Here is a 23,678-nt window from a genome sequence, read left to right as displayed (position 1 = left end):
TCGCGTTCTTGTCAGAATTGTGGTTGATGTAGAGGCTAGGTTGCGGTATCAGAGTTAAACCGCCTTGCATCACGCTAAACTCAACATAGCACCAAGTAACTGATGCGGGGTAGGTAGGAAGAAGTGGCTGGTGCACGCCATACAAGGGAAAAACCAGACACCACTCCTGTAGTCGTCTAGGTAGAGTATCTCTCTACAAAAGAAGATTATTAGCTCTCCTGTAGTTGCCTAGTAGGGTGTTTGACTTATCCCTTGAATAACGTGGGTGAGTGCAAATGCCGATCGTGCATCAACCACATGCGCGACACCCCGCACGAGAAAGGGCGAAAGGTTGTCGTATCTATGGCTATTCTGCTCTTGTACGTATCCGCGCCGCTTAGTGTGGTTGAAGGGCTGAGGCTTGGTCCCGGATGACGTGCTCAGCCTCACTCTCTCACCCCTTTCCCAAGGTCCGACCATACGAACATCAATTATCTACCCAACAAACGTGGACGCCGTGCAAGATAGAGCTCCAGGCATCACGAAGTCACAGCCTTGTCACAGCTGAACTGCGGATGGCAAATGTGGGGTATCTTGATGATGTCTTGGTCAAGCCAATGGCTGCCAGAGCCGCAAGGCTGCCTGCAGGCAACACGCCGCCTTTCTTTGAGTCAACAGCCTTTCTGAGTCAATCTTCCCCGTATCGGATCCAAGTTTGCTTTCCATTTAAATCGCAGTTCCCAGAACGTCCCATGTATCCCATGTCGCAAAAGCCATCTCAATCACCATGGGTTCCAAGTTGTCTCGAGCGGTACGACCACAGGTGAAGGCTGCAGCCTTGCCAGTCGCAACTGCCCAACATCACGACATCGACCGTGCAAACGCGCAAAAGGCCCGCCAAGAACTCACTCCGCAACTACCAGACCTGTTTTCCTACGATGATATAAGCGTTGTAGTTTCCAGCACCACTCCCGCCATTCCGCAAAGACGCAACAGCGCACCCGCCTTGTCTTCGACATCTGCAGCTTCCGCCGCCATGGCAGACTTAGGCGATATCTCCGCTCAGCTTGACCTCGCTGGAGTACAACGTCGCTTGACGTCCATCGAATACGCCGGCACCGATCCTGATGCAGCGCCCGCAGTCGCTATGGCGCCGCCCCCTCCTGTACCAGCGTCGCCAGCTCCTTCCATCGAACCGCAGGTGATGTGCGTCATATGCTGTACAAAACTTCCAGATTCCAAGGACCCGATGTATGCAAAAGAAGTCGTCAAGCCATGCAGAGATTGCGGCAGCGCATATTGTGGTTCATGCATAAAGAGAATGTTCACAGAATGTTGCAAAGACACCACGCGCATGCCTCCAAGGTGTTGCGTGCAGATCCAACATCATTACGCAAAGCCACATTTGACCAAAGACGAGTTTGCGGAGTTCAGAGCAAAATACGAAGAGTGGCTCACGCCGAATCCTTTCTACTGTCCGGTACCAACATGTTCGACATTCATCCCAGAACGACTTCTCCCAGAAGAAGTAACAAGGAGAAAAGGAAAGCGCCCAGACTCTGGCACGGGAACGCCAACCTTGAAGGCAATCGCATGCCCAACCTGTGAAGCAGCTATCTGCCCGGATTGTCGGGACGTCGCTCATCCGAATGCATTGTGCAGCATCTCTGAGTTTGGCATCGACGCAGAAACGACAGAACTATTGAAGAGCTGGGGTTACAAGAAGTGCCCAAAATGTGGACATGGATTGAAGCGGATGTTCGGGTGCAGTCGTAAGTAATCTACCTGTACGAAGATTGCATGAGACATACGCTGACTTCATACGCTTGTACTCAGATATGGAATGTCGATGTGGAGCCCACTTTTGCTATAGCTGCATGGCAGATTACATGAATTGTTACGGACGCTGCGAAGGAGCAGATGACTATGGTGATGACTACGATGAAGATGAAGACGACGATGGGTCACCCGAAGGACCCAATGAAACTAGACCCCTGCCTACCACGAATGATACACCTGCTCTTTCCGACGAAGCGACTCAGCTACAAGAGCCTACTGGACAAGCAGTAAATGCAACCTCACAACCAGCTTCTGAACCACGCAACCTTGACGCCGGAGGACACCGGTACTGGGAGCGACAAGACCTATACTTTGGCGATGAGCCAACAGAAGACTATCAAGACCGCTCATGGGACTGTGAACACGAATTTGAACCATACACTATCACCCTCGCAAAAGCGCTAGATAGCGGCCCCTCGACTGAGCTGGAATGTGTAAAGTGTTGGTGTGCGATACATGCAGAGATCAGTACACCCAATGCCGCATCAAACACTGACACAGACGTGAAGACTGTACCCGCAGGCGCAAGAGGAGCGAACAGAGGCATCCTACGGGGAACGGCTACAGGCCGAGGACGAGGATGGGCAAGGGGACGGGGACGGGGACGTGGAAGGGGAGGATATGCACTTCCACGTGGACTCTTCCAAGCCGATGGCGCGATCGGAACAGCACCTCATCTCCGCCACACTTTGCCTTCTCCACTGTCTCAGAGCGTGCCAGCACGCGAGTCCTCCCCGATGGAAGACGTCCAGTATTCTTCTGAACGGGTAGTAGATACCTACGGTAACACCATCGTTACATCAGAATTAGCAGTCCGGCGCCGAGCATCCGATGACGCTTTTCTCAGCAAACTCGTCCCAGCGCGAGAAGATACGGGCTCAACCCTTCGCGATTTCAACAAGACACTATCGACTATCTTCTCCGAGCCGAAAGCCAAGTTCAGCCTTGCATACGAATGCCGTTCTTGTGCCTTGCTTGTCTGCGCCTCGTGCAGAGACGGTATCTTGGGTGTTTGATATATCGAAAGACACGATAATGAGGAGAGAGACGACAGCGTTTACGATTCAGTTCAGCATTTGTGGCGTTTGTAAATACGATGGGATTAGCAGGAGGCATGGAGGCGTTAAGGGCGCTAGGGTTGCTTTTACAACGGGGTTATATTTCGAGAGATGTAAGCTCTCAGCATCGGCGCATGATGAATGAAATGGTCGCTGTGCCTTCTCTACATAAAGCATGGTCTCATTTTGGCTGGCTCATATGACAATGCGCATGCAACATAAGTGATATACGTACAGAGTCACGAAGCTCGGCTCTCAGATTTCCCGGTCTCTTCATCCCCTGATTTACAATGACAATGCTGGTTGTTGACACATATGTCAATCATATATGGTCATTGGCTATGGTGATGCTGCAATACTGAGTCGCTCATCTGATCTTCAATGATAATAGGGCACGTTAGTACCTTGCCTTCTGCAGTCTAGATTGGCGCGCTGTATTGTGAAAGGCTGTCGATAATGCCGAAAGGGCCATATTCTGAAAGACGAATACTTATAATATGTGGTCTTACTCACACCTCCGACCAGGCCATGCAAGGAAAAAGTCGAACGCCACCCGTGTGTGTAGTCGCCTAGGTACAGTATCGCTGTACAAGCGAACAATAGTTGCTCTCTGTAGTTGCCTATTAGAGTGTTCAATTCTTCTCTTGTAGGTCGTGGATGATGATGTGGAGTAGATCTCGTGGGGGACAAGCTATCGAGGTGCGCGTAACCCAAAGTACATAAGTCTTCGTCCGCTGCCCCACTTGGTGTCGTTCTCCACCCCCGTACGCAATGGCCCATTCCGCAGGCACTATGCGGTCCGAATTGGGCGGTAGCTACACGTACGACATTCTGCCTCGCGACAAGTCTCTCAGAGTCGTGGAACTTCTTCCTGGACTCATTGACGACGACATCTCAGTCCAGCTTCATACGCTAGAGTGGGAGTCGCTACCGGAGTACAAGGCTATCTCCTACGCGTGGGGCGACCCAATAGTCAAGGCGCCTGTGTTCTGCGATGGACATGTCATCGAAGTCACTAAGAACTTACACACGGCCTTGTCGCACTTTCTTTATGAAGACACGTCGCGATTTTTATGGGCCGACGCGTTATGGTAGGTCCCATTATAGAGAGAGAGGCTATGTTGGAGCCTTGTTGTGTCTCTTAGGCTAACCATTCGCAGCATCAACCAAAGAGACATACCAGAGCGCGGCCTGCAAGTGAGGCAGATGAAAAGAATCTACGAGAACGCGCAAAAGGTCCAAATCTTGCTTGGACCTGACACCGAAGACCACGACGCCGCGACAGCCGTCAACGCGATCCAAACCGTCTCCGACTTCCTCTGCGATAAACTCGGCATCTCGATCGAAGAGCATAGTGTCGGCGATGACACGTATCAGGAATACCTGCTCAAACGCCGGACCGATGTGCCTCTACCCAACGAGATCGATCTTGTTACGGATACCATGTGGAAGTCGCTGGTGTGGTTGTACTCCCATCCTTATTTCACTCGCGTTTGGGTGATCCAGGAGATTAGCGCCAACCTCCACCGGGAGGTCAACGTCGGACACGCAAAGACGGCGTGGAACAGGATCGACCTTGTGGCCAGCTACATCATAATGGAGCCTGCATTCTCGGATGCATACGGGTTTTCTGCCGCGAACTGCTGGTGGGTCGCGACCATCTCCGAGTTGATAGCGCAACCGACGCGATGGCTCAACATACTTTACCTCGCATCCAACTATGGATGTCTAGATCCCAGAGACACCATTTATAGGTTGCGAGGCTTGATGAAGCTGCCCAAGGACGGCCACATGCTTGATCCAGATTACAGCAAGTCCACGCTTGAAGTATACCGTGATTCAGTCGAGGCAGCGCTCGTGAACTTCGAAAAGGCCGACGTGCTGCTCTATGTTACAGGGAAAGAAGACCCATCCTGGATTCCGCTCTGGAATATCCCAATGCTCTTTCGCAACCCATTTCGATTTGGTAAGCCTATGCCGTGGAAGCCCGCAGGCGACACGAAGCCAAAGTGGAGCATTGACAAGGATACCAACGTGTTGTCGCTGTCTGGATTCATTCTGGATACAATCAGCTCTACTTCGCCAATAGCACCATCGACTCAGTAGAAGGGAAGACGAAACTGAAGCATCTATGGACGTGCAATCTTCACACCTTCGCAGCTAGTCTCAATGGCACTCTACCGCTTACCAGATCCTTCCTCATGGCTGCCGCAGTATCGTTGTCCTTTGGCCTGAGCCATAAGCTCAACCCATTTGAGCAACTCGAGTTATTGCACAACTTCGTCGCCTATCTCGCCATCGTGCTAGCTGACGACCAGACCACACTGACTACATTCATCCCTAGCGATTTGCTAGAGGACTCAAACAGCGCAGACGGACGTGCTTTTGGTAAGCCAGTGTGGGACTTTCAGTACCCCGAGTCCAGCATCTTCATCGCCAAGGACAGGCACGTCGGATGCGCTATCGCAACTACACAGCCTGGCGACCAAGTGTTCATCGCGTTGGGAAGTACGTACCCAATGATACTGAGACCTGGTGAGGCTGGTGCGAAGGCGCAGTACGTGATTCGCGGGTTCGCTTATGTCGATGGCGTAACGAATGGGGAGTGCGCGGGTACGGATAGCATGACGTTTCACATACAGTGAGGATCGTAGAGTAAGAGGATGAGAATCCCATCACGTGATTGGCATACTAGCGAGACCAGAAAGATTGGTGTGATTGCCATCGGTTCTGATTGCACAGCGTTCACCTGCCGTATGTGCGCACGGACGTTGGGGCTTGGGGCTGATGGTAAGCTTCAGCCTGCTGCCAAGTCCAGCTGAGGGTTGATCTGCTCACGAGCATCTCGTGGAACCATTTTCTGGATTCATGCGTTATTTTGCTCCATCGTTGTCGCTACCTCGAGCTGTTCAGTTAGTATTCATCCTACGCTGTAGGCTGTACAGAACTAAGACTGACAGACCTCTGCAGAATTTCTAGGCTGCCGACTGCTTGCACACGGATGTCAAGGCAGTGTGTTGGCGAATTTACAGATCTCATACAAATAGCTACTGTCCAGATCTTGATTTCGCGATTTGATCATTATCGGCTCGCATCACAGAAAACATCCTCTTCACGACCGGTAAAATGCCACGTCTCGGTTTCTTGAAGAAGAAGAAAGTAAAGGAATTGCATCCGGAAGCTCTATTACAGACTAGTGAGTCAATAAAAGGCGGGTTTGCTCCGCTGGACTTCGGTTTCCAACCCAATCCACCACCTGTGGAGTTATATAGCGTCTTATCAGACCCTGGTCGAAATGAACCAGCAGAGATGACGCCAGGAACCTTTCGTCCACACGAGCAGTATGCGGTAGGTGATGAAGATCAGTCCGAACGCATCCTAAATGAACAAGTCAAAGGGCCATCGATTGAAGAAGGTATAGATCGTGCACCAGTTGAGTGGGTTTTAACAGCACCTATTTCGCATGAGGATATACGGCACGACTTATTGTCCACGTCATCCGGATCACTTCCGAAAGATTGGAAACATGTTCGGTCCCTCTTACCAGACGCCTGGCAATGGGACGTCGAGTACCATAGTATCCACGCTAGAGGGGGCGACCAGTATGGCTGTTGGACCTGTACTCCTCTCGAACTAAACGAGCCAAAAGACTATCCACTCACGATCGCCAACGCCCCCGTCGTACTTCCTGTGGACTATAGATGGCCTCCTGTTGGTGGAGTAACCCCACGACCAGATCCGCGCCCTGCAGACCCGATCGACTGTAGGGCTGAAGCATCTATGGAGCTCATCATCGACCTCTTCAGGACGTTTCAGGGGAGTGTTGGATTCTACATCCTGATCAATGGTCTTCTTCAGGTCATCGTGCCGAAAGACTACGACACCAGCTGGGCGTCCTCACACCTTCCGCACAAATACGGTGGTCTCAAGGTTTGTTACATTGAACATTCCGTCGAGCCAACCATGTTACCAGTGACGACAGAGACTCGGCAGACCATAAGTCATGGAGCATCACTCAAATTCCCGAATGCCTCGATAGCCTCCCGGCCCGCCAATCCATCCGCTCACAAATCAAACATCAAGCTCAACAACTTCATAGAGGCCCGCCCTTTGTCTAATCACCGAAAAGACAAGTTTTCAGGGCGCATTGGTCTCAAGGTGGTGATGGGATATGGTGAACCGCTGATAGTGATGTCGTCGCACGTCATTACCGAAGCGGTTCTCGCAAGATCGTATCGTGATACTATACTTGGTTGGAAAAGTGAGAATCGCTTGCGAAGACTGAACGATGACTGGAACGCACACGTCGAGATATGGGCTGGCGGCGAGAAGGTCAGTATACTATGCACGTCCCCGTCACCATGTACATTCATCACACGTGTAAAGTCCGATACTAACATCTGTAAGATCGGAACGGTCTACGATAGCTTTGACAAAGGAGCGTGGATCTATCCCAACGGCTTCAATCACGATGTCACTCTCGTGAAGCCTACATCTCCGGCTATCGTGAAGGACATCGTGTCCCCAGTTGCCAACCTTGGGTGGCTCAGTCACGACTCATGGACTGCGCTCCGCCAACAAACTTCGACAGTCAAGATCCTAGCTGACACCGAAAGCTCCCAGTCAGCTAAAAGCATCAGGAGCAGCCGCCCATCAGATGTTCTCGTTGTAGGCGAGGGCATCTTCCTCAACCAAAAGGCCGCAGCGGGAAGCTCAAAAACTCTCAAAGACCACGATGCATCAACGTGGAAAGACCTCGTGTCGCGCGCCCTGTTATACCGTGTCTATCCCGACTTCGACCCGCCAAACGGTCACAGTGGCACAGCACTGTATGCAAATGGGATAAGAGAGGACGGCACAGAAGGCCCGGGCATTGTAGGCTTCCAAAGCTTCGTGCAGCGCAGTGGACACGTGCAGAATTTTGAGATGGAAGGTCCTGCGCTTGAACGAAGGTTGCAACTTGGGAGGGTTGCATTCTATGGAGCGTTCGAAGTACCTGCAGGGCTGAAGCAGTATGGCATCGTTTGATAGTAATGTTTGTTTACTGCTTAGATATGTTGTACCTATCCTGTCGTTGACATACTCCGTTCTGCGTGCACCCTCCAACGATTAGTCTTCATCATAGTCCAGAACGCCCCAAGTCGTTTCCTCTCATCCCATTGATACACAACGAAAGTCGTAAACCCAACAGACACCGTGACAGCTACCCAGATCCATATACTCAACTGGTTGAGCTCAACAAAGTTCATGCCGAAGATCGAAGTGCAATACGATAGCGGGAGGAATATGGTCGCCAAGATGGTAAGTTTCGTAACTTGGGCAGCGAGCGTGATTTGTTTCTGAGATTCTGCGAGCGAAGTAGCGCTCACCAGTATTGATATCGCTTCCTGATAGTGTAGCGAGAGTTGACGGTACCGCGATAGAAGAAATTCGAAGTCCGCTTTGACAACATCCTTGGATTCCTGAGCTATAGCATGCTGGTCTTTTGTAAGGCCACTCGCCCACCGAGCTAGTACAGGTGAACGTATGAACCGTAAGACATCTTCTTGTCGATTCGCGTGGTCGTCCAAAAGATGTTTGTGCAATATGAGCTGCTCCAGGTGCTCAGCCGAGTACTTCCGATCCCAAGTAGTCGATGCGATGATGTCGTACCATCTTTGGAGAGCGGATAGTAGTTGGTTTTCCGTGGCAGCTGAGAAGAGGAGTATGGGCGCGAGAGCATATAGTGGATCTTGACCGGCGATGACATGATCGTTAAGCATCAAATGCAGTTCCGATGGCAGATGAGAGGCCGATTGGACGAGCGAACCATCGCCGGCTTGTGGATTTTCAGGTTTGAACAAAGGCAACGGCCAAGGATGTTGGATGGCTGACTCCAGTCCCAATATGTACACAGGCAAGAGGCGGATATCTCGGTGTCCTGTGGCAGTGTTTTCCGTCATATCATCTATGAATCGGTGGTGTTCGCGACTTTGAGACAGATCTCTGCTTCCTACGTCTGTCCATAAGACTGCTAATACACATGTAAGCGATACAGAGGTGGAAATGAGAGACGGAAGGCCTACTCACCAGTCCAACCATCCCCACTTGGCTCGACAGTTATGGATATGTCTTGTTCGATAACGAATTGGAGATTGCTAAGGTAAGCATGTCTCCGGATATACGAACCACCAGGAGCTGCGGCCAAACGCCTTGGCATCCACTCAGCGTCATCAGGAAGAAGTCTTCGTCGCGCTTGTAAGATGAAGCTACTGGAGGGATTCAAGGAGAGGCTTTTGTTTGTGGAATAGCCCCGAGTGTTGAGGCGTAGCAAGAGTCCCTTGTTGGATGTAGACAACGGGGTCCTCGTTGTGGCGTAAAGAACAGGCCCATCGGCTGAGCGCCAAAGATGAATGTGCTGTCGAAAGAATTCAGGCGCAATGTTGTACTTCGCGCCTACTTCGCACACCCAGGATCCCGGAAGGTGTCCATTGAGGAAAAGGACCTGCCCTTGGCCTTTGCTAGGAGATGGAAAGGCGGCCATGTCTACTAACTGAGAGTACTTAAAGCTGTGTCGTTGATGCTCTGCGAAACCATTGATAGAAGGTCCGTAGACGGATATATGTGCGAGATGGTATGCTTCGAGATCTGGGTACTGCTTGGCGAGATGAGTTTCGTCCGCTCGAAATAGCTCTCTGAGAAACCTATAATGATAACCGAAGAAAAGTGTGCGGGTGTATGAACGTTTGGCATAGTCCAGTATGTTCTGACGATAGCTTTTGGCGCCAGGTGAAAGCTGCATATTACTTATGAACAGCACGGAATACGATATACAGTACCGGTCCTTCTTCCTGAATAGCGCCGGACGAGAAGACCGTAGATAAATAGAGAGGCTATGCCGGCTGCTGCCTGTAACCCAATATGCACAGGACGGAACAGGCTGAAAAAGCCAAGCTGCATGTCCATGGTGCTCTTCATCGCGACCACTCACGATACCATATAAGCGAGCGTGCGTTGCCTGTCATCACATAACCTACGAATGCAGGTTAGCCGCTCGTAATAAGCGGCTGAAGGCCTCTGGTTTCGTTCATCACCGGAAAGACCCCACGACCTGCGCGGCACTAAGCAAAACCTGCAGCACAGTCAAGAAAACGACAATGGTAGCGAAACTATATCACGTCAATCTTGTAGAATAAAGTGGCCTTTGGGAACTTACAAGAATGTCCAAAATTGTAAAGTATCTCTACGATCACGGAACAGGACCCACACACTCCACGGCTTAGCTTCCTCAAGGTGTTCCTCCAACATCACGATACGGGGCCAGAGATGAGGGAACATATCCGGCGTCCAGTCAGCGGGCTCACTGTTCATCAGTTCGACCAGCAGAGGATCATACTCGGTGTTGTGTGTTCGTTTGGCCCTCTTTGCGCCCAGCGTCCGATGCTGACTGAATGTCTTATAACTCGTGATGGCACGATTGCGGTATCGTCGCGTCGAGCAAAAACAGCACCAGCAGAAAGATTCGATACCCAGCACTCGCGCAAGCTTTACGTGACGAGGAATCTCGTGTGAGGCGTTGAACAGCAAGCTGTACGTCTCCCTTATCTCTTGAGCAAGCTCAGTAGTGATGCCACCCAGCCTGAGGGAAGTAGCATCTAGCGCACATGGCAGGCTGAAGATCTCAAGGGTATGTCGACCACCCCGCTTCGATAGTGACAAATGCCTTGAAATATTGTGCGTCCATGCAATGTCCACTGCTCCGAAAACGTTCAATGTATAAGCGTTGAGCCGCGTCGCGTTGATTGTGAGAGACTCTAGAGAGTCCAAGTCATGCAGAAAGCCTAATGACACGCGTCTTTGTACGTCACCGTCGGCGTAGGTAGAGGCAGACGCTCCAACGTCAACCTGCTCGGTCGGAGATGATGCTGACGAGGGTCGCAGGAGTGGCGATAGCATTGTAGCAGTCTGCAACGACTCGTGTTTGCGTATTGTGTGATTTGGGGGTAGGTGGTGAACAGGAACGGGCAGGAGGCCACTGCCCACGACCAATCCAACCAAGTCTTCTTCGTAGGGCTGGCTTCCACAGGCGCTGCCATGAGTTCGCAGGTTATAGATAGCCGTGACCTTACGAAGGCCACCAGCCATTGGCAGATGGATAAACGAGCTCAGGAGCAGCATCCAAGTGCCGATAACGTACAGCACGGTATCCTCGACGTCATCGCGGTTCCGTTGTGCGTAAGCAGGGGATGAAGACATGGCATCTAGCAGTCCCTGAATACTCTTCTTCGCCGACGAATCAGCTGGAACTCCATCAAAGTATTTGACTACCATGATGACAAGCTCAATATACGCCTCCATTGTATCACCACCAATGCATCGATTCGTGAGGTAGTTGAGGTACGGTTCGGCGGCGGCATCGTGTGGATAGTGAGGGAAGCCCAATGTATGCGCGAGATCGGTCCGTAGGCTTTCAGCGGTAGAGGGAATGTGCTTCATCGTTAGCAGAATAGGAGCTGATATGCTTTAGCGGCTTCAGTGTAGTCTGTGGTCGTCGTCGAACGAGTACGTTTCGTCCCGGGTAGATACAAAGATGATGCAGACGGCTGTCCATCAAACAGACGGCATGTTGAAATGTCTTCATGCTGGCCATGTTCAGGTCAGGCTGAGGCTGAGTTCGGGCTAACATCATGATGCACATGTGCAAGTGCAAGAGTGTGCATGTGGTGGCTGTGAAAGGGCGCGGACTGGACGCGCTGCTTATCGATAACGTACCTCAGGCAGCCCGCGTCACACGTTTTCCCTGCTCGTCCCCAGCCACTCAACATGACATACTCACTGGCGCCTATGCAATATAGTATGTCACAAATAAGTGAATCGCCAATCGTTTTATGTATCCATCGACGCGAAAGTCAAGATGTAAGGGTGTTGTCCGCTCTGCTACCATACGTTTGCTAACAAGCCAACAGGGACGCCGGCAGCAGCAGGCGCAACGGGAAGCCAGCATCCTGCGAACCATGCAGGCTGAACAAAACCAAATGTGATCACGGTCACCCTAAATGTGATCGGTGTCGTCAACGTGGCATCGAAGACCGCTGCTTCTACCATCCAGCGCCTCTTACCAGGCAGCGTCAAACTGCCGATGAGTCAGGCACCGGTGAATCCCGTCCACAAAAAAGAAAGTACGAATCGCTCGGAGAACAACTGTAGGTAGAGATTCTAACGAGAGTAGGCGACCCCCAAAGCAAGCTTCAAATTCCGTTGTCGCCTTTGCGCCACCGTCTCCCGCGCAAGGTGACAAACTTGCAGATGCTGTTGCTGCGGACGTTTATCATCCAGGATTTCTTGGCCCTGGATCGTACGCTGTTCTTCTTCCTCAAGATGAGGAGCCCGGCCAACTACGAGAACGTGAAGAATCGGTTGCGTCGGAAAGATCAGACCGCGAACTTACACATCAGCACACACTGTCGAAATCCATGCGATATCAGATGGCAAGTGACGTGTTGAGCACCTTCCGACATTACAACTCAATTAAAGAGCTTGTTCTCTGGTACAATGCAAGCAACGAAGCAGGTGTAATACCCGCTCAGCTTCAAGTCGATGCCGTAAACGCGATAGAAGCCGTTGTTGACAAGCATGACCTGCGACGCAAAGCGCCCAACTCCCAGCTTATAAATCAAGTTCTCGAGACAACGGCGCGCCCTTTCACAATATCACAGTCACTCGATGCTGGAGACTTTCACACGTTATGTTCGGGTGAAAATCTACGATTTGAGATCATCGGCTTTCTATTAGCGACGGCTGGGAGGTCGCTCACATTCGGTTTCGTTCCTGATATCTTCAATGACCCTAATAACAAAGACATGAAGTCGCGCTTCGCCGATGAGCTGTTGCGTGCGAGTACGACCTGTCTTTTCCTTACGACGATGCTTGCGACAGTCAACGACTTGACAGTATGGATGTACTACGAAAATTTTCTATTTACCATCATGATGTGCGGGTATGCCGGTATGTAGGAACAAATACTATCCTCCGAGGAGACAAGTCTGACACCATTCAGGTCCACCTGGCTGGCGACGTATCGGCGAATTATCAACGCAAATATATGCATTGGGCATTCACCAGGAGAAGAAATGCGCCCATGCACCGGCATGGTTGGCAGAAACACGTCGCAGGATCTTCTGTTCGTCTTATAACCAGGACAAATCGATATCCACTTTTCTCGGTCGGCCGATACGTATAAGCAAGAGGCATACTGACATCAAACTTCCTCTCGATCTGGCCGATAACGAAGTCACCGGTGATCAGGCGGCATTGAATTCGGCTATAGCAGCGTTGGATAAGGATGGCTGGAACACTAAAGGAAGGTGGTTGAGAGCGTCCTGGATCGTAAGTCTTCCAATAGTTTGGTCCATTTCAGGCAGTCTAATGAACCATAGCGCCTACGTCACATATCCCTACGATTTCGTGAGGAGATTTTAGAATTTTCGCTAGTCAAGATTGACGCGAACGCTGAAGCACAACTGCTGTACGTCTTCTATAGTGACCACGTCTTCGATTTTACTAACAAGCTAGTAGGGACATATCCGAACGTATACGCGCCTCCTGGGAAATGCTACCAAAACATATGCGCTATTGGAAGACGTGCTGGGAAGAAGAAATTCCCTCAGTGGTCTGCCTAATGTTGTGTATTGTACACCTGACACACTGGTACAACGAGTTCATGATCCAGAAACTCCTCGATTACAGCCCCTTGACGCTCAACGTGGCCCTGCTGCGCGTTTCAGTTGATCTTCTCTCCAACACGCTGACCCTCGGTACGATACGCGACAGATCGTACGACGTTCACCGCGACATGTTGAATGCACTGTTACTGTTCGGTGTACCTGCTGCTTCGGTTCTGGCTAATGCGTTGCGCGAGCAACACCGTACAGGTCAGCAGTTTCCTGCCGAGATTTCTCGCGCAGAAATCATTCGCATGCTTAGTGTACTTATTTCGCACCTTGACGCTGCTGCTCATATCGAGAACTCTGGAGCGAGACAGGGCGAGGCAAACTACAACCTTTGTCGCAAAGCGAGCAAGATCTTCACCAAAGTTATAGATACAGTGTTGGATTCCAAGTTCGTGGAAGAAATCACGCCCGCGAGTGATCAGCTGGGCCTGGACTTGGACCTTGACCTTTTCTCCGGACCTGGACTTGATGGCTTTGAGGGTATGGAATTCCCAGGCCTGAGCATGGGACTTGGTGCCAACGGAACTGGGAACTTCACTGATGCTGCGGTTGACTGGGGTGCACTTGGCCAGTGGAATGCTTTTGGCGGGCCTGTATAGAGACCTACGCGCTCGCTAATACGCTAATATCACAATCTAGGATGATGTTGCCAGTGTACTATGCAACGCCTTATTATATGAGAAACCATTCTTCACCCAAACTCCACCGCATCGATTGCCCACCTCTACGCTTCCGCCGCGGCCGTCCTCTTGATGTTCGTGAACCTGAACCCGAATGCAGCAACGAATGCAGCACCTCCGAACGCGATACCAACAATTAAACATTCCCGGAAACCAGACACGTAGGCTTCAAGCACTCCTTGCAAGAACTGTTCAGGGATGATCTTCTTGAGCTCTGAAGCACCAGCGTCCAGGACGATCTGTGGGTTGAGCCCAGGTGCCGTGATAGCAAGCTGCTTGAGGAGCGTGTTCTGGAACGCAGCTTGAGCAGCCGAGACACCGAAAGCACCGCCAAGGGTCTGGATAACTGTATTGGTTGTTAGAAACGCGAGAGCAGACATTATTTCCTGGGAACCTTACATAGCAGCGTGGCTGTTGCTAATGGCACATCAGCCTCCTTCGTCGTAGCCTGAATCAACATGACAGGGACTTGAAAGCTGACACCGACACCGATACCACAAAGGATCTGGTAGCCGATCCATACTCCGGCAGATGAGTCGGTATCGAAGGTGTATATCATGCCCGAACCGATGGTGGTGATGGCGGCTCCTCCGATCATCCACGGATATGCGTATCCGGTCTTTGTAATGACCTGGCCGACAATGACGACACAAAAGGTAACCGCGAGGATGAATGGTACTGTACGGACACCACTTGTTGATGCTGAAACACCCTGCACCGATTGGAAGTAAATCGGCAAGTAGTAGAACGTGACCAAGAAGGCCGAGTTAATCAGGAACGAGAACGTTGATCCGACCCAGATAGTCCTCCTCTTGATGATGAGACTATGGACCATAGCGTTCTCACCAAGCCACCATTGTTCGATCACGAACAAGATCATGAATACGACGAACGCAATCAGAGTGCCAATAACAGCACCGCTATTCCAGGCCTTCGAGACACCACCCCATTGCAGAGCAAGGATGAAGCAGGTTACAGCGCCAACGATAAGGACAAGACCGATCATATCGAGTTGGCGAAGCATGCCACGCCAGTCAGGACGAGATTTCGGTGGTTCGTTCGCGAAAAACAGGAGGATGAAGAGGCACGATACACCACCTACGGGAAGGTTGATGTAGAAGCTGCGATGATATTAGCAGGATCAGGGATATGTTTAGACTTCAACGTACCACCAGCGCCAAGATACATGGCTAGTGAATGCACCGCCGATCAAGGGACCGACAACACTGGCAAGACCGTAGGCTGCACCCATCAATCCACTGTACTTTGGTCTGTCGGCCGAAGGCACGAGAACGGCGATGATGGTGTATGAGCCGGAGAAGAGACCAGCGGCGCCAACGCCGCATATCGCACGACCAATGATCAGAGCTGTAGAGCTGGGTGCCGCACCGCAGATCACACTGCCCAACTCGAAGAAGAAGATGGAGGTGAGATATGTCCACTTCAACGGGAAGAAGGTATACAGTCGACCCCAGTGCGCAGTAGTCGCCGCGGTGGTAATGAAGAAGGCCGAACCATACCAGCCGATGTCTTGGAGACTGCTGAACTCGTCGGTGATCTTGGGTATGGCGGTTGATATGATGGTCTGCGCGTTTGATCAGTCACCCCGGTGAAGGTAAACGGGAAAGGGCTTGTTACTCACAAAGTCGAGGGAGGCCTGTAAGGACGGTTAGTTAACAGCTTTCTTCTATACAACCACGGGAGTTGCTTACGAGGAAGATAGCCAAGACTAGGCCGACCAGCACAAGTACGAATCGACTACTGCTCAACTGGATATGCGCTTCTTCAACCTTTTCCTCCTCCGTATTGAGCGACCCTTCGACGGCCTGGAGGTCCTTCTCCGAATCTGGTGGCGTAACAACACCTTCCTTCATATTTGCAATATGGCTGTAAGCTGGTTGCAGGAATGAAGAGTGGTGCTGGTGTTTGTGGTTGTGATGGTGCTCTTCGTTGTAGGTTAATAGCCAAATAGTAGTCTTACCCGTGCCGTAACGTCACGAACGCCTAGACTTAGCTAAGCTCCGGGTTGCGAGGACGGACGAAAATCAGTCACGGGAAATTGCTTGGTAGGCGTTGGGAAAGGGCGGTCTTGGAGGCTCTGCGCGGATGTCCGAGATGGAGAGGCCTCCTTCGCCGGAAGTAGTTTAGCTTGGTCCGGACGTCCGCGCTGGCAATCGCAATACAATAAACGAAAGCCTCGGAGTTTGTCAGCTACGCTCGAATTGTTTGTTCCCACTGTATCAGGTCTTTACTCATCTTCTATCAGCTGGGGGAGCCGCACTGCGGTTCCGCGGATGTCCTATTCACGTTGGTCCGGTGGTTTCACTGATGCAAGCGATCAGCCTCAACCGCACGTCGCAGCTGACACATCGCTAGTCCATGAGGCTGACCTTGATATTCAACACAATTTTGCTCAGGAGGTTGGTGGAGAGGCCTGTATTATAGACGCGCTTGCGATGGATGTCTACCCAAAATGCGCACGACCTGTGGGATGTCGACGTGACTTGCAAAACATGACAGTTGAATGGCTACCACAGATGCAATGCATTTGAAAGCGCCACCAAGAAGCTAAACGTGCCCATGCTTTTGCGTTGACCTTTTACTGCTGAAGTTGAGATCATGTCGAGCAGTATAAGCTAACTTTGAGAAGCAAAAAATCGGGCTCTCATCCGTTCCTACCCCATGTGCTCGAGAATTGAGGTTGGCAATATGCAACAATGTCGCTGAGAGTAGAAAATATTCCATATACATGATCGAACCCACTTTTAGACGTCGCGACAATCACAGAAAGTCTGCAAGCCGGACTGAAGGTTCGTGACAGGCATACTCGTCCAAGCTGAGGCACTGGCAGATGTAGTCGGGTATGACTCTGGGAAAAACAATACGCCAAACATATGTTGAGTGATGAGTAGGAAATTCGAGTGAATGAGGGTGCGTGATGTGATGTCTCCGGGAGTACTGAGCATGAGATGAATGAAGGTATCGGGTGGCGACGTGGATACTTGGACTGCACAGGAAATCGTTTCAACACGAAAAGCATCTAACATTTGGTACCAAAGGAGCGAGACTACCCAGAAAGAAACTAGCAATGATATGGAACAAGCCTAATGGCATTGCACAAATGTAACAGAATTCCATCAACCAAGATGTTTGGACAGAGGCCGACTCAGATAGCAAGATCGGGATGTGCTGCCAGTGCCTCCTCAAACATCGATACGAGCTTCTTCTCCTTGAACTCATTCCTTGGCTTGAGGTCGAACACGAAAACCTCCGGCCGGGTGATGAGCAAGTCTGTCCACTCGAATGTGTGTACAGGAATGTCTGTGTTATGTTAGTATGAAACTGATGAGCCACGGAGTGCGATACGTACCGATACCAATCTTGTTCTTCTTCTTCGTAACATCAAACGCCCACGCCAAAGAGCCCATGATAGTGACCAACTGATAGTCTACGATCTCCATACCGAGACAGTTGCGACGACCGTAACCAAAAACGTGGTGGTTGATGACGTTAGGGTACTTGGTCAGGGGCTCCTTGTAAGTGGGGTACTTCGGATTCAGGTACCGATCAGGATTGAACTCTTCCGGGTTAGGGTACAAGGTTTCATCACTTCGACGCGCCCACTCGGTAGGGTGCAACAGTGCGCCCTTGGGAATGAAGTACCCATCGTACATATCGTCTCTTTCGGCCTCGTGGGGTACGCCGGTGGGGACTGGAGGCCTCCAGCGGATTAGCTCTTTGCCGATTGCCCTTAGTACCGGAAGCTTTGGTGCGTCGGCCCATGTCGGCAGACGGTCGGGACCGCAGACTTCATCAATCTCTTGTTGCAGTCGCTTTTGCCATTGAGGGTAGTGGCACATGGCAAGGAAGTAGGTCTGGATGGGCGAGGACATGGGTAGCGATGCCGTGATCGCAAGCATACCGACTGCGAATGCACCTTCCTTGTCATCCGGAACGCCGCTGGGGAACTTCAGACGCGTCTGCTCCTTGAGAAATGTGCGAGACCATGAGTGTCCACCAACGCCAGCGTCCATCTTGGCTTTGACAGCTTGCATCGCACCGACCCAGAACTCTCTTTGAGCATCGTGGCGGGCCTTCTCTCTCCAGTACCATGGGTTGAGAACGTTCGGCAACTTCTGGATGACAGGGAATCTGTTCGGCAATTGACCCGCGGGGGAAATGGCCGCGAGGAGACCGGAGGAACTTTGGTTCAGACCACGACTCAGGCTGGGATCTTCCCATGCGAGACGAGCGCTCACTCGGTGCGTGAACTCTTCGGCCAGATCAGGGTAGTTCCGGTTGTCTTTCATCAACATGTACATCATCCTTGTAATCTCAAGATGTGTAAACCCAAACATGTCGAAGTTGTAGGTCTCCGCAAGGCATTGGTGAGCGAATTTTCGGTGCCTCGTAAGTGCATCGTTGTTATCCAGAAGGGGGAGATATTCCGCATCGACTTTGGCGCCTGGAATATTGGGTGTGGGCGCACGGTTTGAGTAGTGTGCTCCTCGCTTTGCAAGAAGGTCCTGGGCTATCTTCTCGCTATTGATGCGGATATGGGTCACACCGAAGAGAGTGAACTGGTAGATGGGGCCATATTGTTCATGCTTCACAAGTGTTAGCTAGGCCATTGATAGGACCGGAAAACATCATACCCATTCAGCAAACTTCTTGTAGACATGCTGAGAAGGAAATTTATGGATCGGTCCAATCCACGGCAAACCTTCATGTCATTGTTAGCAAGTCTACTCGCATCCATCCAGAAGGAGCTCACCTTTCGGACCCGGCAGTGGTTTGTAGTCGCCTTTTTTCGGATCGTTTTTGAGAAGGCGAACGGCAACCACAAGAATGGCACCGATGATACTGATGGCAATGCTAGGAACAAAGAAAGAAAGCACAGCTTGTGAAGCTGACTGAACACTCGCTTGAATCATGGTTGCCAAAGTCAAACGAAAGACAACTTGATGAGATAGTGGAATGATGTGGACCTGTGGTCAGTCCAGAGCGCTTTTATCTGTTATGCTCTTCGACTCCAGGCCTTCCAGTCAACTTCATTACCGTACGAACTCCGGATTGGCATCTCTCCATCGAACACATCCTCTCGGACCGTCCCCGGTGTCATGTCTCCAGGCACGTCAGCTATACCGCGATCCGTTTGACGCACAGCGTGCATGCATGTTCGCCATGCCCAGAAGCTCGTCCTAACAATGTCGCAACTGCCGACGACCGATCGGATACAACAAAAGATGGTGGAGAGCCGGAATACAGTCAGGCCCGGAGTTGCCGTAACTCGTGGTAGTTTCATCGCGTAGTCGCCGTGATGGTGGTAAGGGGTTGGGGTTCAATGTGCCGCTTCCAAGCTCGGCTCAAGGGGGCTAGGTTGACACGTGCGACCCCCGCGCTAGCAGTCTTGGCCAACGTCAAAAGCCTGCAACCTTGGGATGTCTTGCATCTTCCATCTACCTGCAGCACGATGCATCAGCCCTCAGCTCATCGTATAGCGCCGTCAGCATTCCCGTTCGCTCGATACGTCGGATACTCACTAGGCGGCAATCTACAACGGTCACTAATCGTTCACGCTTGATGAGAGCGCGGTAGTCCGCCGGCCAGTCAGCAGTAGCATCGCCGAGCGCCAATCCAAGAATGGGGAACACGATCGTGAGGTACCATACTGACGGACATCCGTCTTACCCTGGATCCACACCGCACGTAGTCTGGCTCGCGTGGCGTGTACTTCCATGTCTTGAAATACGACCCAGGCACGGGAGGAAAGGCAAATGCAAGCTGCGTATTGCCCTGACGGCTAACCCGGTACCCACTCGGATACCGTTGGGAGCGGTTGCTTGCGTGAACTGCGCATGAGGAGTGGCATTAGTGTAAGACCTAGGCCTAAGACACTATCAGCGGCTCAAGCTTCGAGGCAGAGTATGGCTCGAGCCTGTCACTGCGGCCCTTCTTTGCCGTGTATGTTTCGGAAGTGGCTTCTTCGAGGCTTCGTGGCTGAGGGTTTGGCCCTCTTTCGTCTCGATTGCTCTAACTATCATCTCTAGGAGATAGGCCGAAGCACGGCCTGAGCTGAAGTTGTGAACAGCTTATAAACCAGATGAGCCACGTTGTGTAGTGATACTATCGCTGCTTCATTCATCCTTGTTACACCTGCATTGCATCACTAGCGGCTAGTTGTACCATTCCATCGTTATGGCATTCTTGGCATCGTTCGTTTTGGTCGCGTCTGTCCTGACACGACAGGCAGTTGCAGTCACCTCACAGCAGATCCTTACCGACTTGTCGTCCACTCTTTCTGCCGGATCGCAAATCATTGCTACCACCGATTCTTCTTACCCAACCGATTTTACGCAACGATGGAGCATCTACTCCAAAGCTGAACCAGCTTACACCGTTGCTGCCAAACCCGCGACAGCGGGAGACGTGCAGAAGATCTTGCAGTATGCGTCTAAGAACAAGGTCTCTATCTTGGCAACAGGCGGTGGCCATGGTTACACTACCAGCCTCGGTGGTGTAAAGAATGCGCTCAACGTTGACTTGAGCAACTTCAGGAAGGTTGAAGTCGACGCCTCTGCCAACACCATGGTCATTGGAGCGGCTACGATCTTTGCTGATATGTACGAGCCCTTGTATGCGGCTGGCAAGATGATGCGTAAGTCTCCGATTGGTCCAGAAGTTCCCCACGCATATTGACCGAACCTCCAGCATCTGGTGGGTCTTCCACACCAAGTATCATTGGTGTCACCTTGGGTGGGGGTATCGGACCCTTGACCGGCGAACACGGTCTTTTGATCGACTCCCTGCTCTCCGTTGAGATGGTAACCGGATCAGGCCAGATCCTGACGGCGTCGGCTACTGAAAATTCCGACCTCTTCTGGGGTATGCGAGGTGCGGGCGTCAACTTCGGTGTGGTAACATCAGCAACCTATCGCATCTACGATACTATCAACAATGGCATGGTGTATAATGCTGATATGTCTTTCGACGCCGAGAAGAACGCCACTATCTTCCAAATTCTGCAGACTTATCAGGGAAGCCAGGATGACAAACTTGCCATATCGATCTCTTCCTCTCTGAGGAACAACGTTCCCTCAATTGATCTTAGTGCGATTTACTTCGGTAACAAGGAGCAAGGTGATGCCGCCATCAAGGCCTTCGTCGATCAGGAGCCAAGAGCTAGCAACATATCTGTTGTGCCGTACAACCAGCTGGTGTACGTTGCCAACTTCGGCGGCGACGCGTTCGCTCGCCAAAAGGGTGTCCGAGCCGATATGTGGGGTTACCAGCTCAACACCCTCACTGTATCTGCCCTGGTTGACACATACACCAAATATATCAGCTTCCTCCTTGCCAATCCCGACGTCAGCAATGCTTTCTGGCTCCTGGAGAAATTCGGCCTCGGCGTCACCGCAACCATCAGCGACGACTCTACCGCCTACGCTTGGCGCAAGGCAGTGTCGTACGGCTTCTTTGAGTTCAACCTTCCCGAGGGCGTCACCGTTGCGCAGACGAAGACAGTGGACACTTTCGTGAAGAAGATTCGCAGCGATATGATGACTGCATGTGGAAACGCGGAGGGTAATGTTTTTCCCAACTATGCTCGTGGTATTGAGAAACCTGAGCAGGTATACGGCAAGGCGAAGTTGCCCAGGCTCCGAACACTCAAGAAGAAGTACGATCCAAAGGGCTTGTTCAACTTCTATAACTCTTTTGCTTGATTGCTTCTCACGTTGCAATGTTGGATAGGCGGCTATTTCGTTTTGTCTTACCATGGGCGGCACTATTGTCTTCTTCGCGCATATTGGGTTACACACGTTTTTCTATTATACACAATATCATTTCTATCATCACTGAACTTGTGTGCTCTGATCTTGCTGCGTGACTTGTATTGTAGTCAAGCAACATGCTTCTTGCTTGTCTTATCCATCGTTGGGGCCACATGCTACTCGCAACCGCTCCACATGCTAGCATCAAGGAATTTAACCTTACGCTGTGTTGATCGTGCTCGCTTCTTTGACCTCTTCCAAAACACGACGTCGTAAACGTTCATGAACCTCCGCAAGTCGATATGAGGCTATCGCACATTCTCCGTGATCTCAGACAAAGCAGGAGGGACGACAAGCAGTAGAAGCAGGGCGTATGATACATAGCGCGTGAACACATTGAGTTCTGGTAATAACCAAACCAATATCCAATTGCTTGACACGCTAATTCCATTTCAATAAGGCAGCAACATTCCAATCATGCAGTAATAGAAGTAAGAAAAGCCATCACACCATGCTAACAAATGAAACCTTAGTCTTCAACTTCAATCAACGGCAACTCTGTACCCTCCTGAGAAACACCACTCTCTTCCTCCAACGCTTTTCCCCAACACGTCCAGATCGAGACCCCTGTCTCATTTCGCAAATATTCCTACCTGCTCATCACCGACTCACACTTGGATAGGCATTTAGGCCAAGAGAGCAGCAGCATGAACAGCAACAAACCCAGCGTAAAGCACAATCCTGACACGGTTCAAGTACCCCCAGTAAGCGATCTTGTCATGATCCTACACCGAATATTAGCAAACAATATCGCCCGCACAAGATCAGAGAGAAACTCACCCTCGCAGTCTGCATACCCTTTCCCTTCTCCGGCAGATCCGCGTAATGCAAGTCCTCCTGCGTCTTGAACTTCTCGATGAGAACATCATTGAGCGGGTTCATGTAATGAAGCGTGAATGGGAAGATCAGGAAAGCAAGCACACTGCCAACACCGTACAGGATAGTCGGTGTTGCCAACAGCCCTGAGCGTTGGGAAGAGCCATATGTCATGATGGCAGAGAGGATTAAGTTGGTGCCGGAGAGGGAGGTCGCAGGGATCTGCGCGGCACGGAACTGTTTGTGCCATTGGCGGATGGCGAGGATGGGGGAGGGTGACTCAAGGATGGCAGGAATGGAAATGGTGGAGAGAGCTGTGTTCATTCCCAGGAGGAAGGTGGCTTGGATGAGGGTGCCGAGCTGGAGGTGTTGGAAAGAGAGCATATTGGCAGATTTGAGAATTTATTGGTAAGAAGGTAAGTTTGGAAGAGAGATGACAAGGCTTGAGTGGTAGGGAGATAGAGATCAAGAGACGAGATAGCAGATGACTGATGATGGTGGTGGAGTATCTCTCGTGGTTGCCAAAGGGAGTTTATATCTCATCGCAACGCACAACGACTTCTCCAACCTCAACACCAAGTCGTTCATCGGACACCAAGACCACCGAGATCTCTCCTCTTGCTCCGTTCATCCCGCGCATCGCATGCCCAAGTCGGCTCTCCATCCATCGGCATCCATGATCAGCATCGGAGCACCCGCATACCAGCATTCACCATTGACATCGGAAGTCGTGAATACTGACCGGTATACCGCGTCAACAGTAAG

General features: G+C 51.2%; 9 protein-coding genes across 9 annotated transcripts; 5 read left to right on the top strand and 4 right to left on the bottom strand.

Moving 5' to 3' along the window:
- Positions 1 to 1,015: 1,015 nt before the first annotated feature.
- Positions 1,016 to 1,852, top strand: ACET3X_004557 (uncharacterized protein; the record flags this gene model as incomplete). Its single annotated transcript, XM_069450774.1, has 3 exons — positions 1,016 to 1,185; positions 1,677 to 1,751; positions 1,816 to 1,852. 3 exons carry the CDS (start codon positions 1,016 to 1,018, stop codon positions 1,850 to 1,852), a joined length of 282 nt encoding a protein of 93 aa, XP_069308535.1.
- Positions 1,853 to 3,647: 1,795 nt separating this feature from the next.
- On the top strand, positions 3,648 to 5,521 carry ACET3X_004556 (uncharacterized protein; the record flags this gene model as incomplete). The annotated part of the gene is made up of 3 exons (XM_069450773.1): positions 3,648 to 3,967; positions 4,037 to 4,842; positions 5,037 to 5,521. The coding sequence occupies 3 exons, from the start codon at positions 3,648 to 3,650 to the stop codon at positions 5,519 to 5,521; spliced, it is 1,611 nt and encodes a 536-aa protein (XP_069308534.1).
- A 1,135-nt stretch (positions 5,522 to 6,656) lies between these two features.
- On the top strand, positions 6,657 to 7,904 carry ACET3X_004555 (uncharacterized protein; the record flags this gene model as incomplete). Its single annotated transcript, XM_069450772.1, has 2 exons — positions 6,657 to 7,208; positions 7,284 to 7,904. 2 exons carry the CDS (start codon positions 6,657 to 6,659, stop codon positions 7,902 to 7,904), a joined length of 1,173 nt encoding a protein of 390 aa, XP_069308533.1.
- Positions 7,905 to 8,432: 528 nt separating this feature from the next.
- Positions 8,433 to 11,580, bottom strand: ACET3X_004554 (uncharacterized protein). The gene is made up of 3 exons (XM_069450771.1): positions 10,072 to 11,530; positions 8,946 to 10,024; positions 8,433 to 8,889 (listed from the first exon to the last, which is right to left on the bottom strand). Exons 1-2 carry the CDS (start codon positions 11,349 to 11,351, stop codon positions 9,946 to 9,948), a joined length of 1,359 nt encoding a protein of 452 aa, XP_069308532.1. The 5' UTR covers positions 11,352 to 11,530; the 3' UTR covers positions 8,433 to 8,889; positions 8,946 to 9,945.
- Positions 11,581 to 11,678: 98 nt separating this feature from the next.
- ACET3X_004553 (uncharacterized protein) lies at positions 11,679 to 14,184 on the top strand (the record flags this gene model as incomplete). The annotated part of the gene is made up of 7 exons (XM_069450770.1): positions 11,679 to 11,709; positions 11,765 to 11,771; positions 11,822 to 12,034; positions 12,085 to 12,860; positions 12,913 to 13,241; positions 13,292 to 13,380; positions 13,431 to 14,184. 7 exons carry the CDS (start codon positions 11,679 to 11,681, stop codon positions 14,182 to 14,184), a joined length of 2,199 nt encoding a protein of 732 aa, XP_069308531.1.
- Positions 14,185 to 14,309: 125 nt separating this feature from the next.
- On the bottom strand, positions 14,310 to 16,139 carry ACET3X_004552 (uncharacterized protein; the record flags this gene model as incomplete). The annotated part of the gene is made up of 6 exons (XM_069450769.1): positions 14,310 to 14,611; positions 14,665 to 15,386; positions 15,435 to 15,633; positions 15,667 to 15,850; positions 15,908 to 15,922; positions 15,978 to 16,139. 6 exons carry the CDS (start codon positions 16,137 to 16,139, stop codon positions 14,310 to 14,312), a joined length of 1,584 nt encoding a protein of 527 aa, XP_069308530.1.
- Positions 16,140 to 17,431: 1,292 nt separating this feature from the next.
- ACET3X_004551 (uncharacterized protein) lies at positions 17,432 to 19,199 on the bottom strand (the record flags this gene model as incomplete). The annotated part of the gene is made up of 5 exons (XM_069450768.1): positions 17,432 to 17,586; positions 17,636 to 18,638; positions 18,723 to 18,872; positions 18,921 to 18,988; positions 19,040 to 19,199. The coding sequence occupies 5 exons, from the start codon at positions 19,197 to 19,199 to the stop codon at positions 17,432 to 17,434; spliced, it is 1,536 nt and encodes a 511-aa protein (XP_069308529.1).
- Positions 19,200 to 19,741: 542 nt separating this feature from the next.
- Positions 19,742 to 22,094, top strand: ACET3X_004550 (uncharacterized protein). Its single transcript, XM_069450767.1, has 2 exons — positions 19,742 to 20,923; positions 20,977 to 22,094. Exons 1-2 carry the CDS (start codon positions 20,464 to 20,466, stop codon positions 21,987 to 21,989), a joined length of 1,473 nt encoding a protein of 490 aa, XP_069308528.1. The 5' UTR covers positions 19,742 to 20,463; the 3' UTR covers positions 21,990 to 22,094.
- Positions 22,095 to 22,723: 629 nt separating this feature from the next.
- Positions 22,724 to 23,297, bottom strand: ACET3X_004549 (uncharacterized protein; the record flags this gene model as incomplete). The annotated part of the gene is made up of 2 exons (XM_069450765.1): positions 22,724 to 22,822; positions 22,878 to 23,297. 2 exons carry the CDS (start codon positions 23,295 to 23,297, stop codon positions 22,724 to 22,726), a joined length of 519 nt encoding a protein of 172 aa, XP_069308527.1.
- Positions 23,298 to 23,678: the final 381 nt, after the last annotated feature.

Source organism: Alternaria dauci, chromosome 3 (genome assembly GCF_042100115.1).
Source record: "Alternaria dauci strain A2016 chromosome 3, whole genome shotgun sequence".
Classification (NCBI taxonomy): Eukaryota; Fungi; Ascomycota; class Dothideomycetes; order Pleosporales; family Pleosporaceae; genus Alternaria; species Alternaria dauci.
This window is presented reverse-complemented; position numbering and strand designations above follow the sequence as displayed.

Bases quoted from the DNA above. Each gene is read 5' to 3' on its own strand.
- ACET3X_004554 (XM_069450771.1), bottom strand. From the start codon at position 11,351: ATGAAGCACATTCCCTCTACCGCTGAAAGCCTACGGACCGATCTCGCG. The intron at 10,025-10,071 runs GTAAGTTCCCAA...GACGTGATATAG, and splicing joins TTACAATTTTGGACATTCTT to TTTCGCTACCATTGTCGTTT.
- ACET3X_004550 (XM_069450767.1), top strand. From the start codon at position 20,464: ATGGCATTCTTGGCATCGTTCGTTTTGGTCGCGTCTGTCCTGACACGA. The intron at 20,924-20,976 runs GTAAGTCTCCGA...CCGAACCTCCAG, and splicing joins TGCGGCTGGCAAGATGATGC to CATCTGGTGGGTCTTCCACA.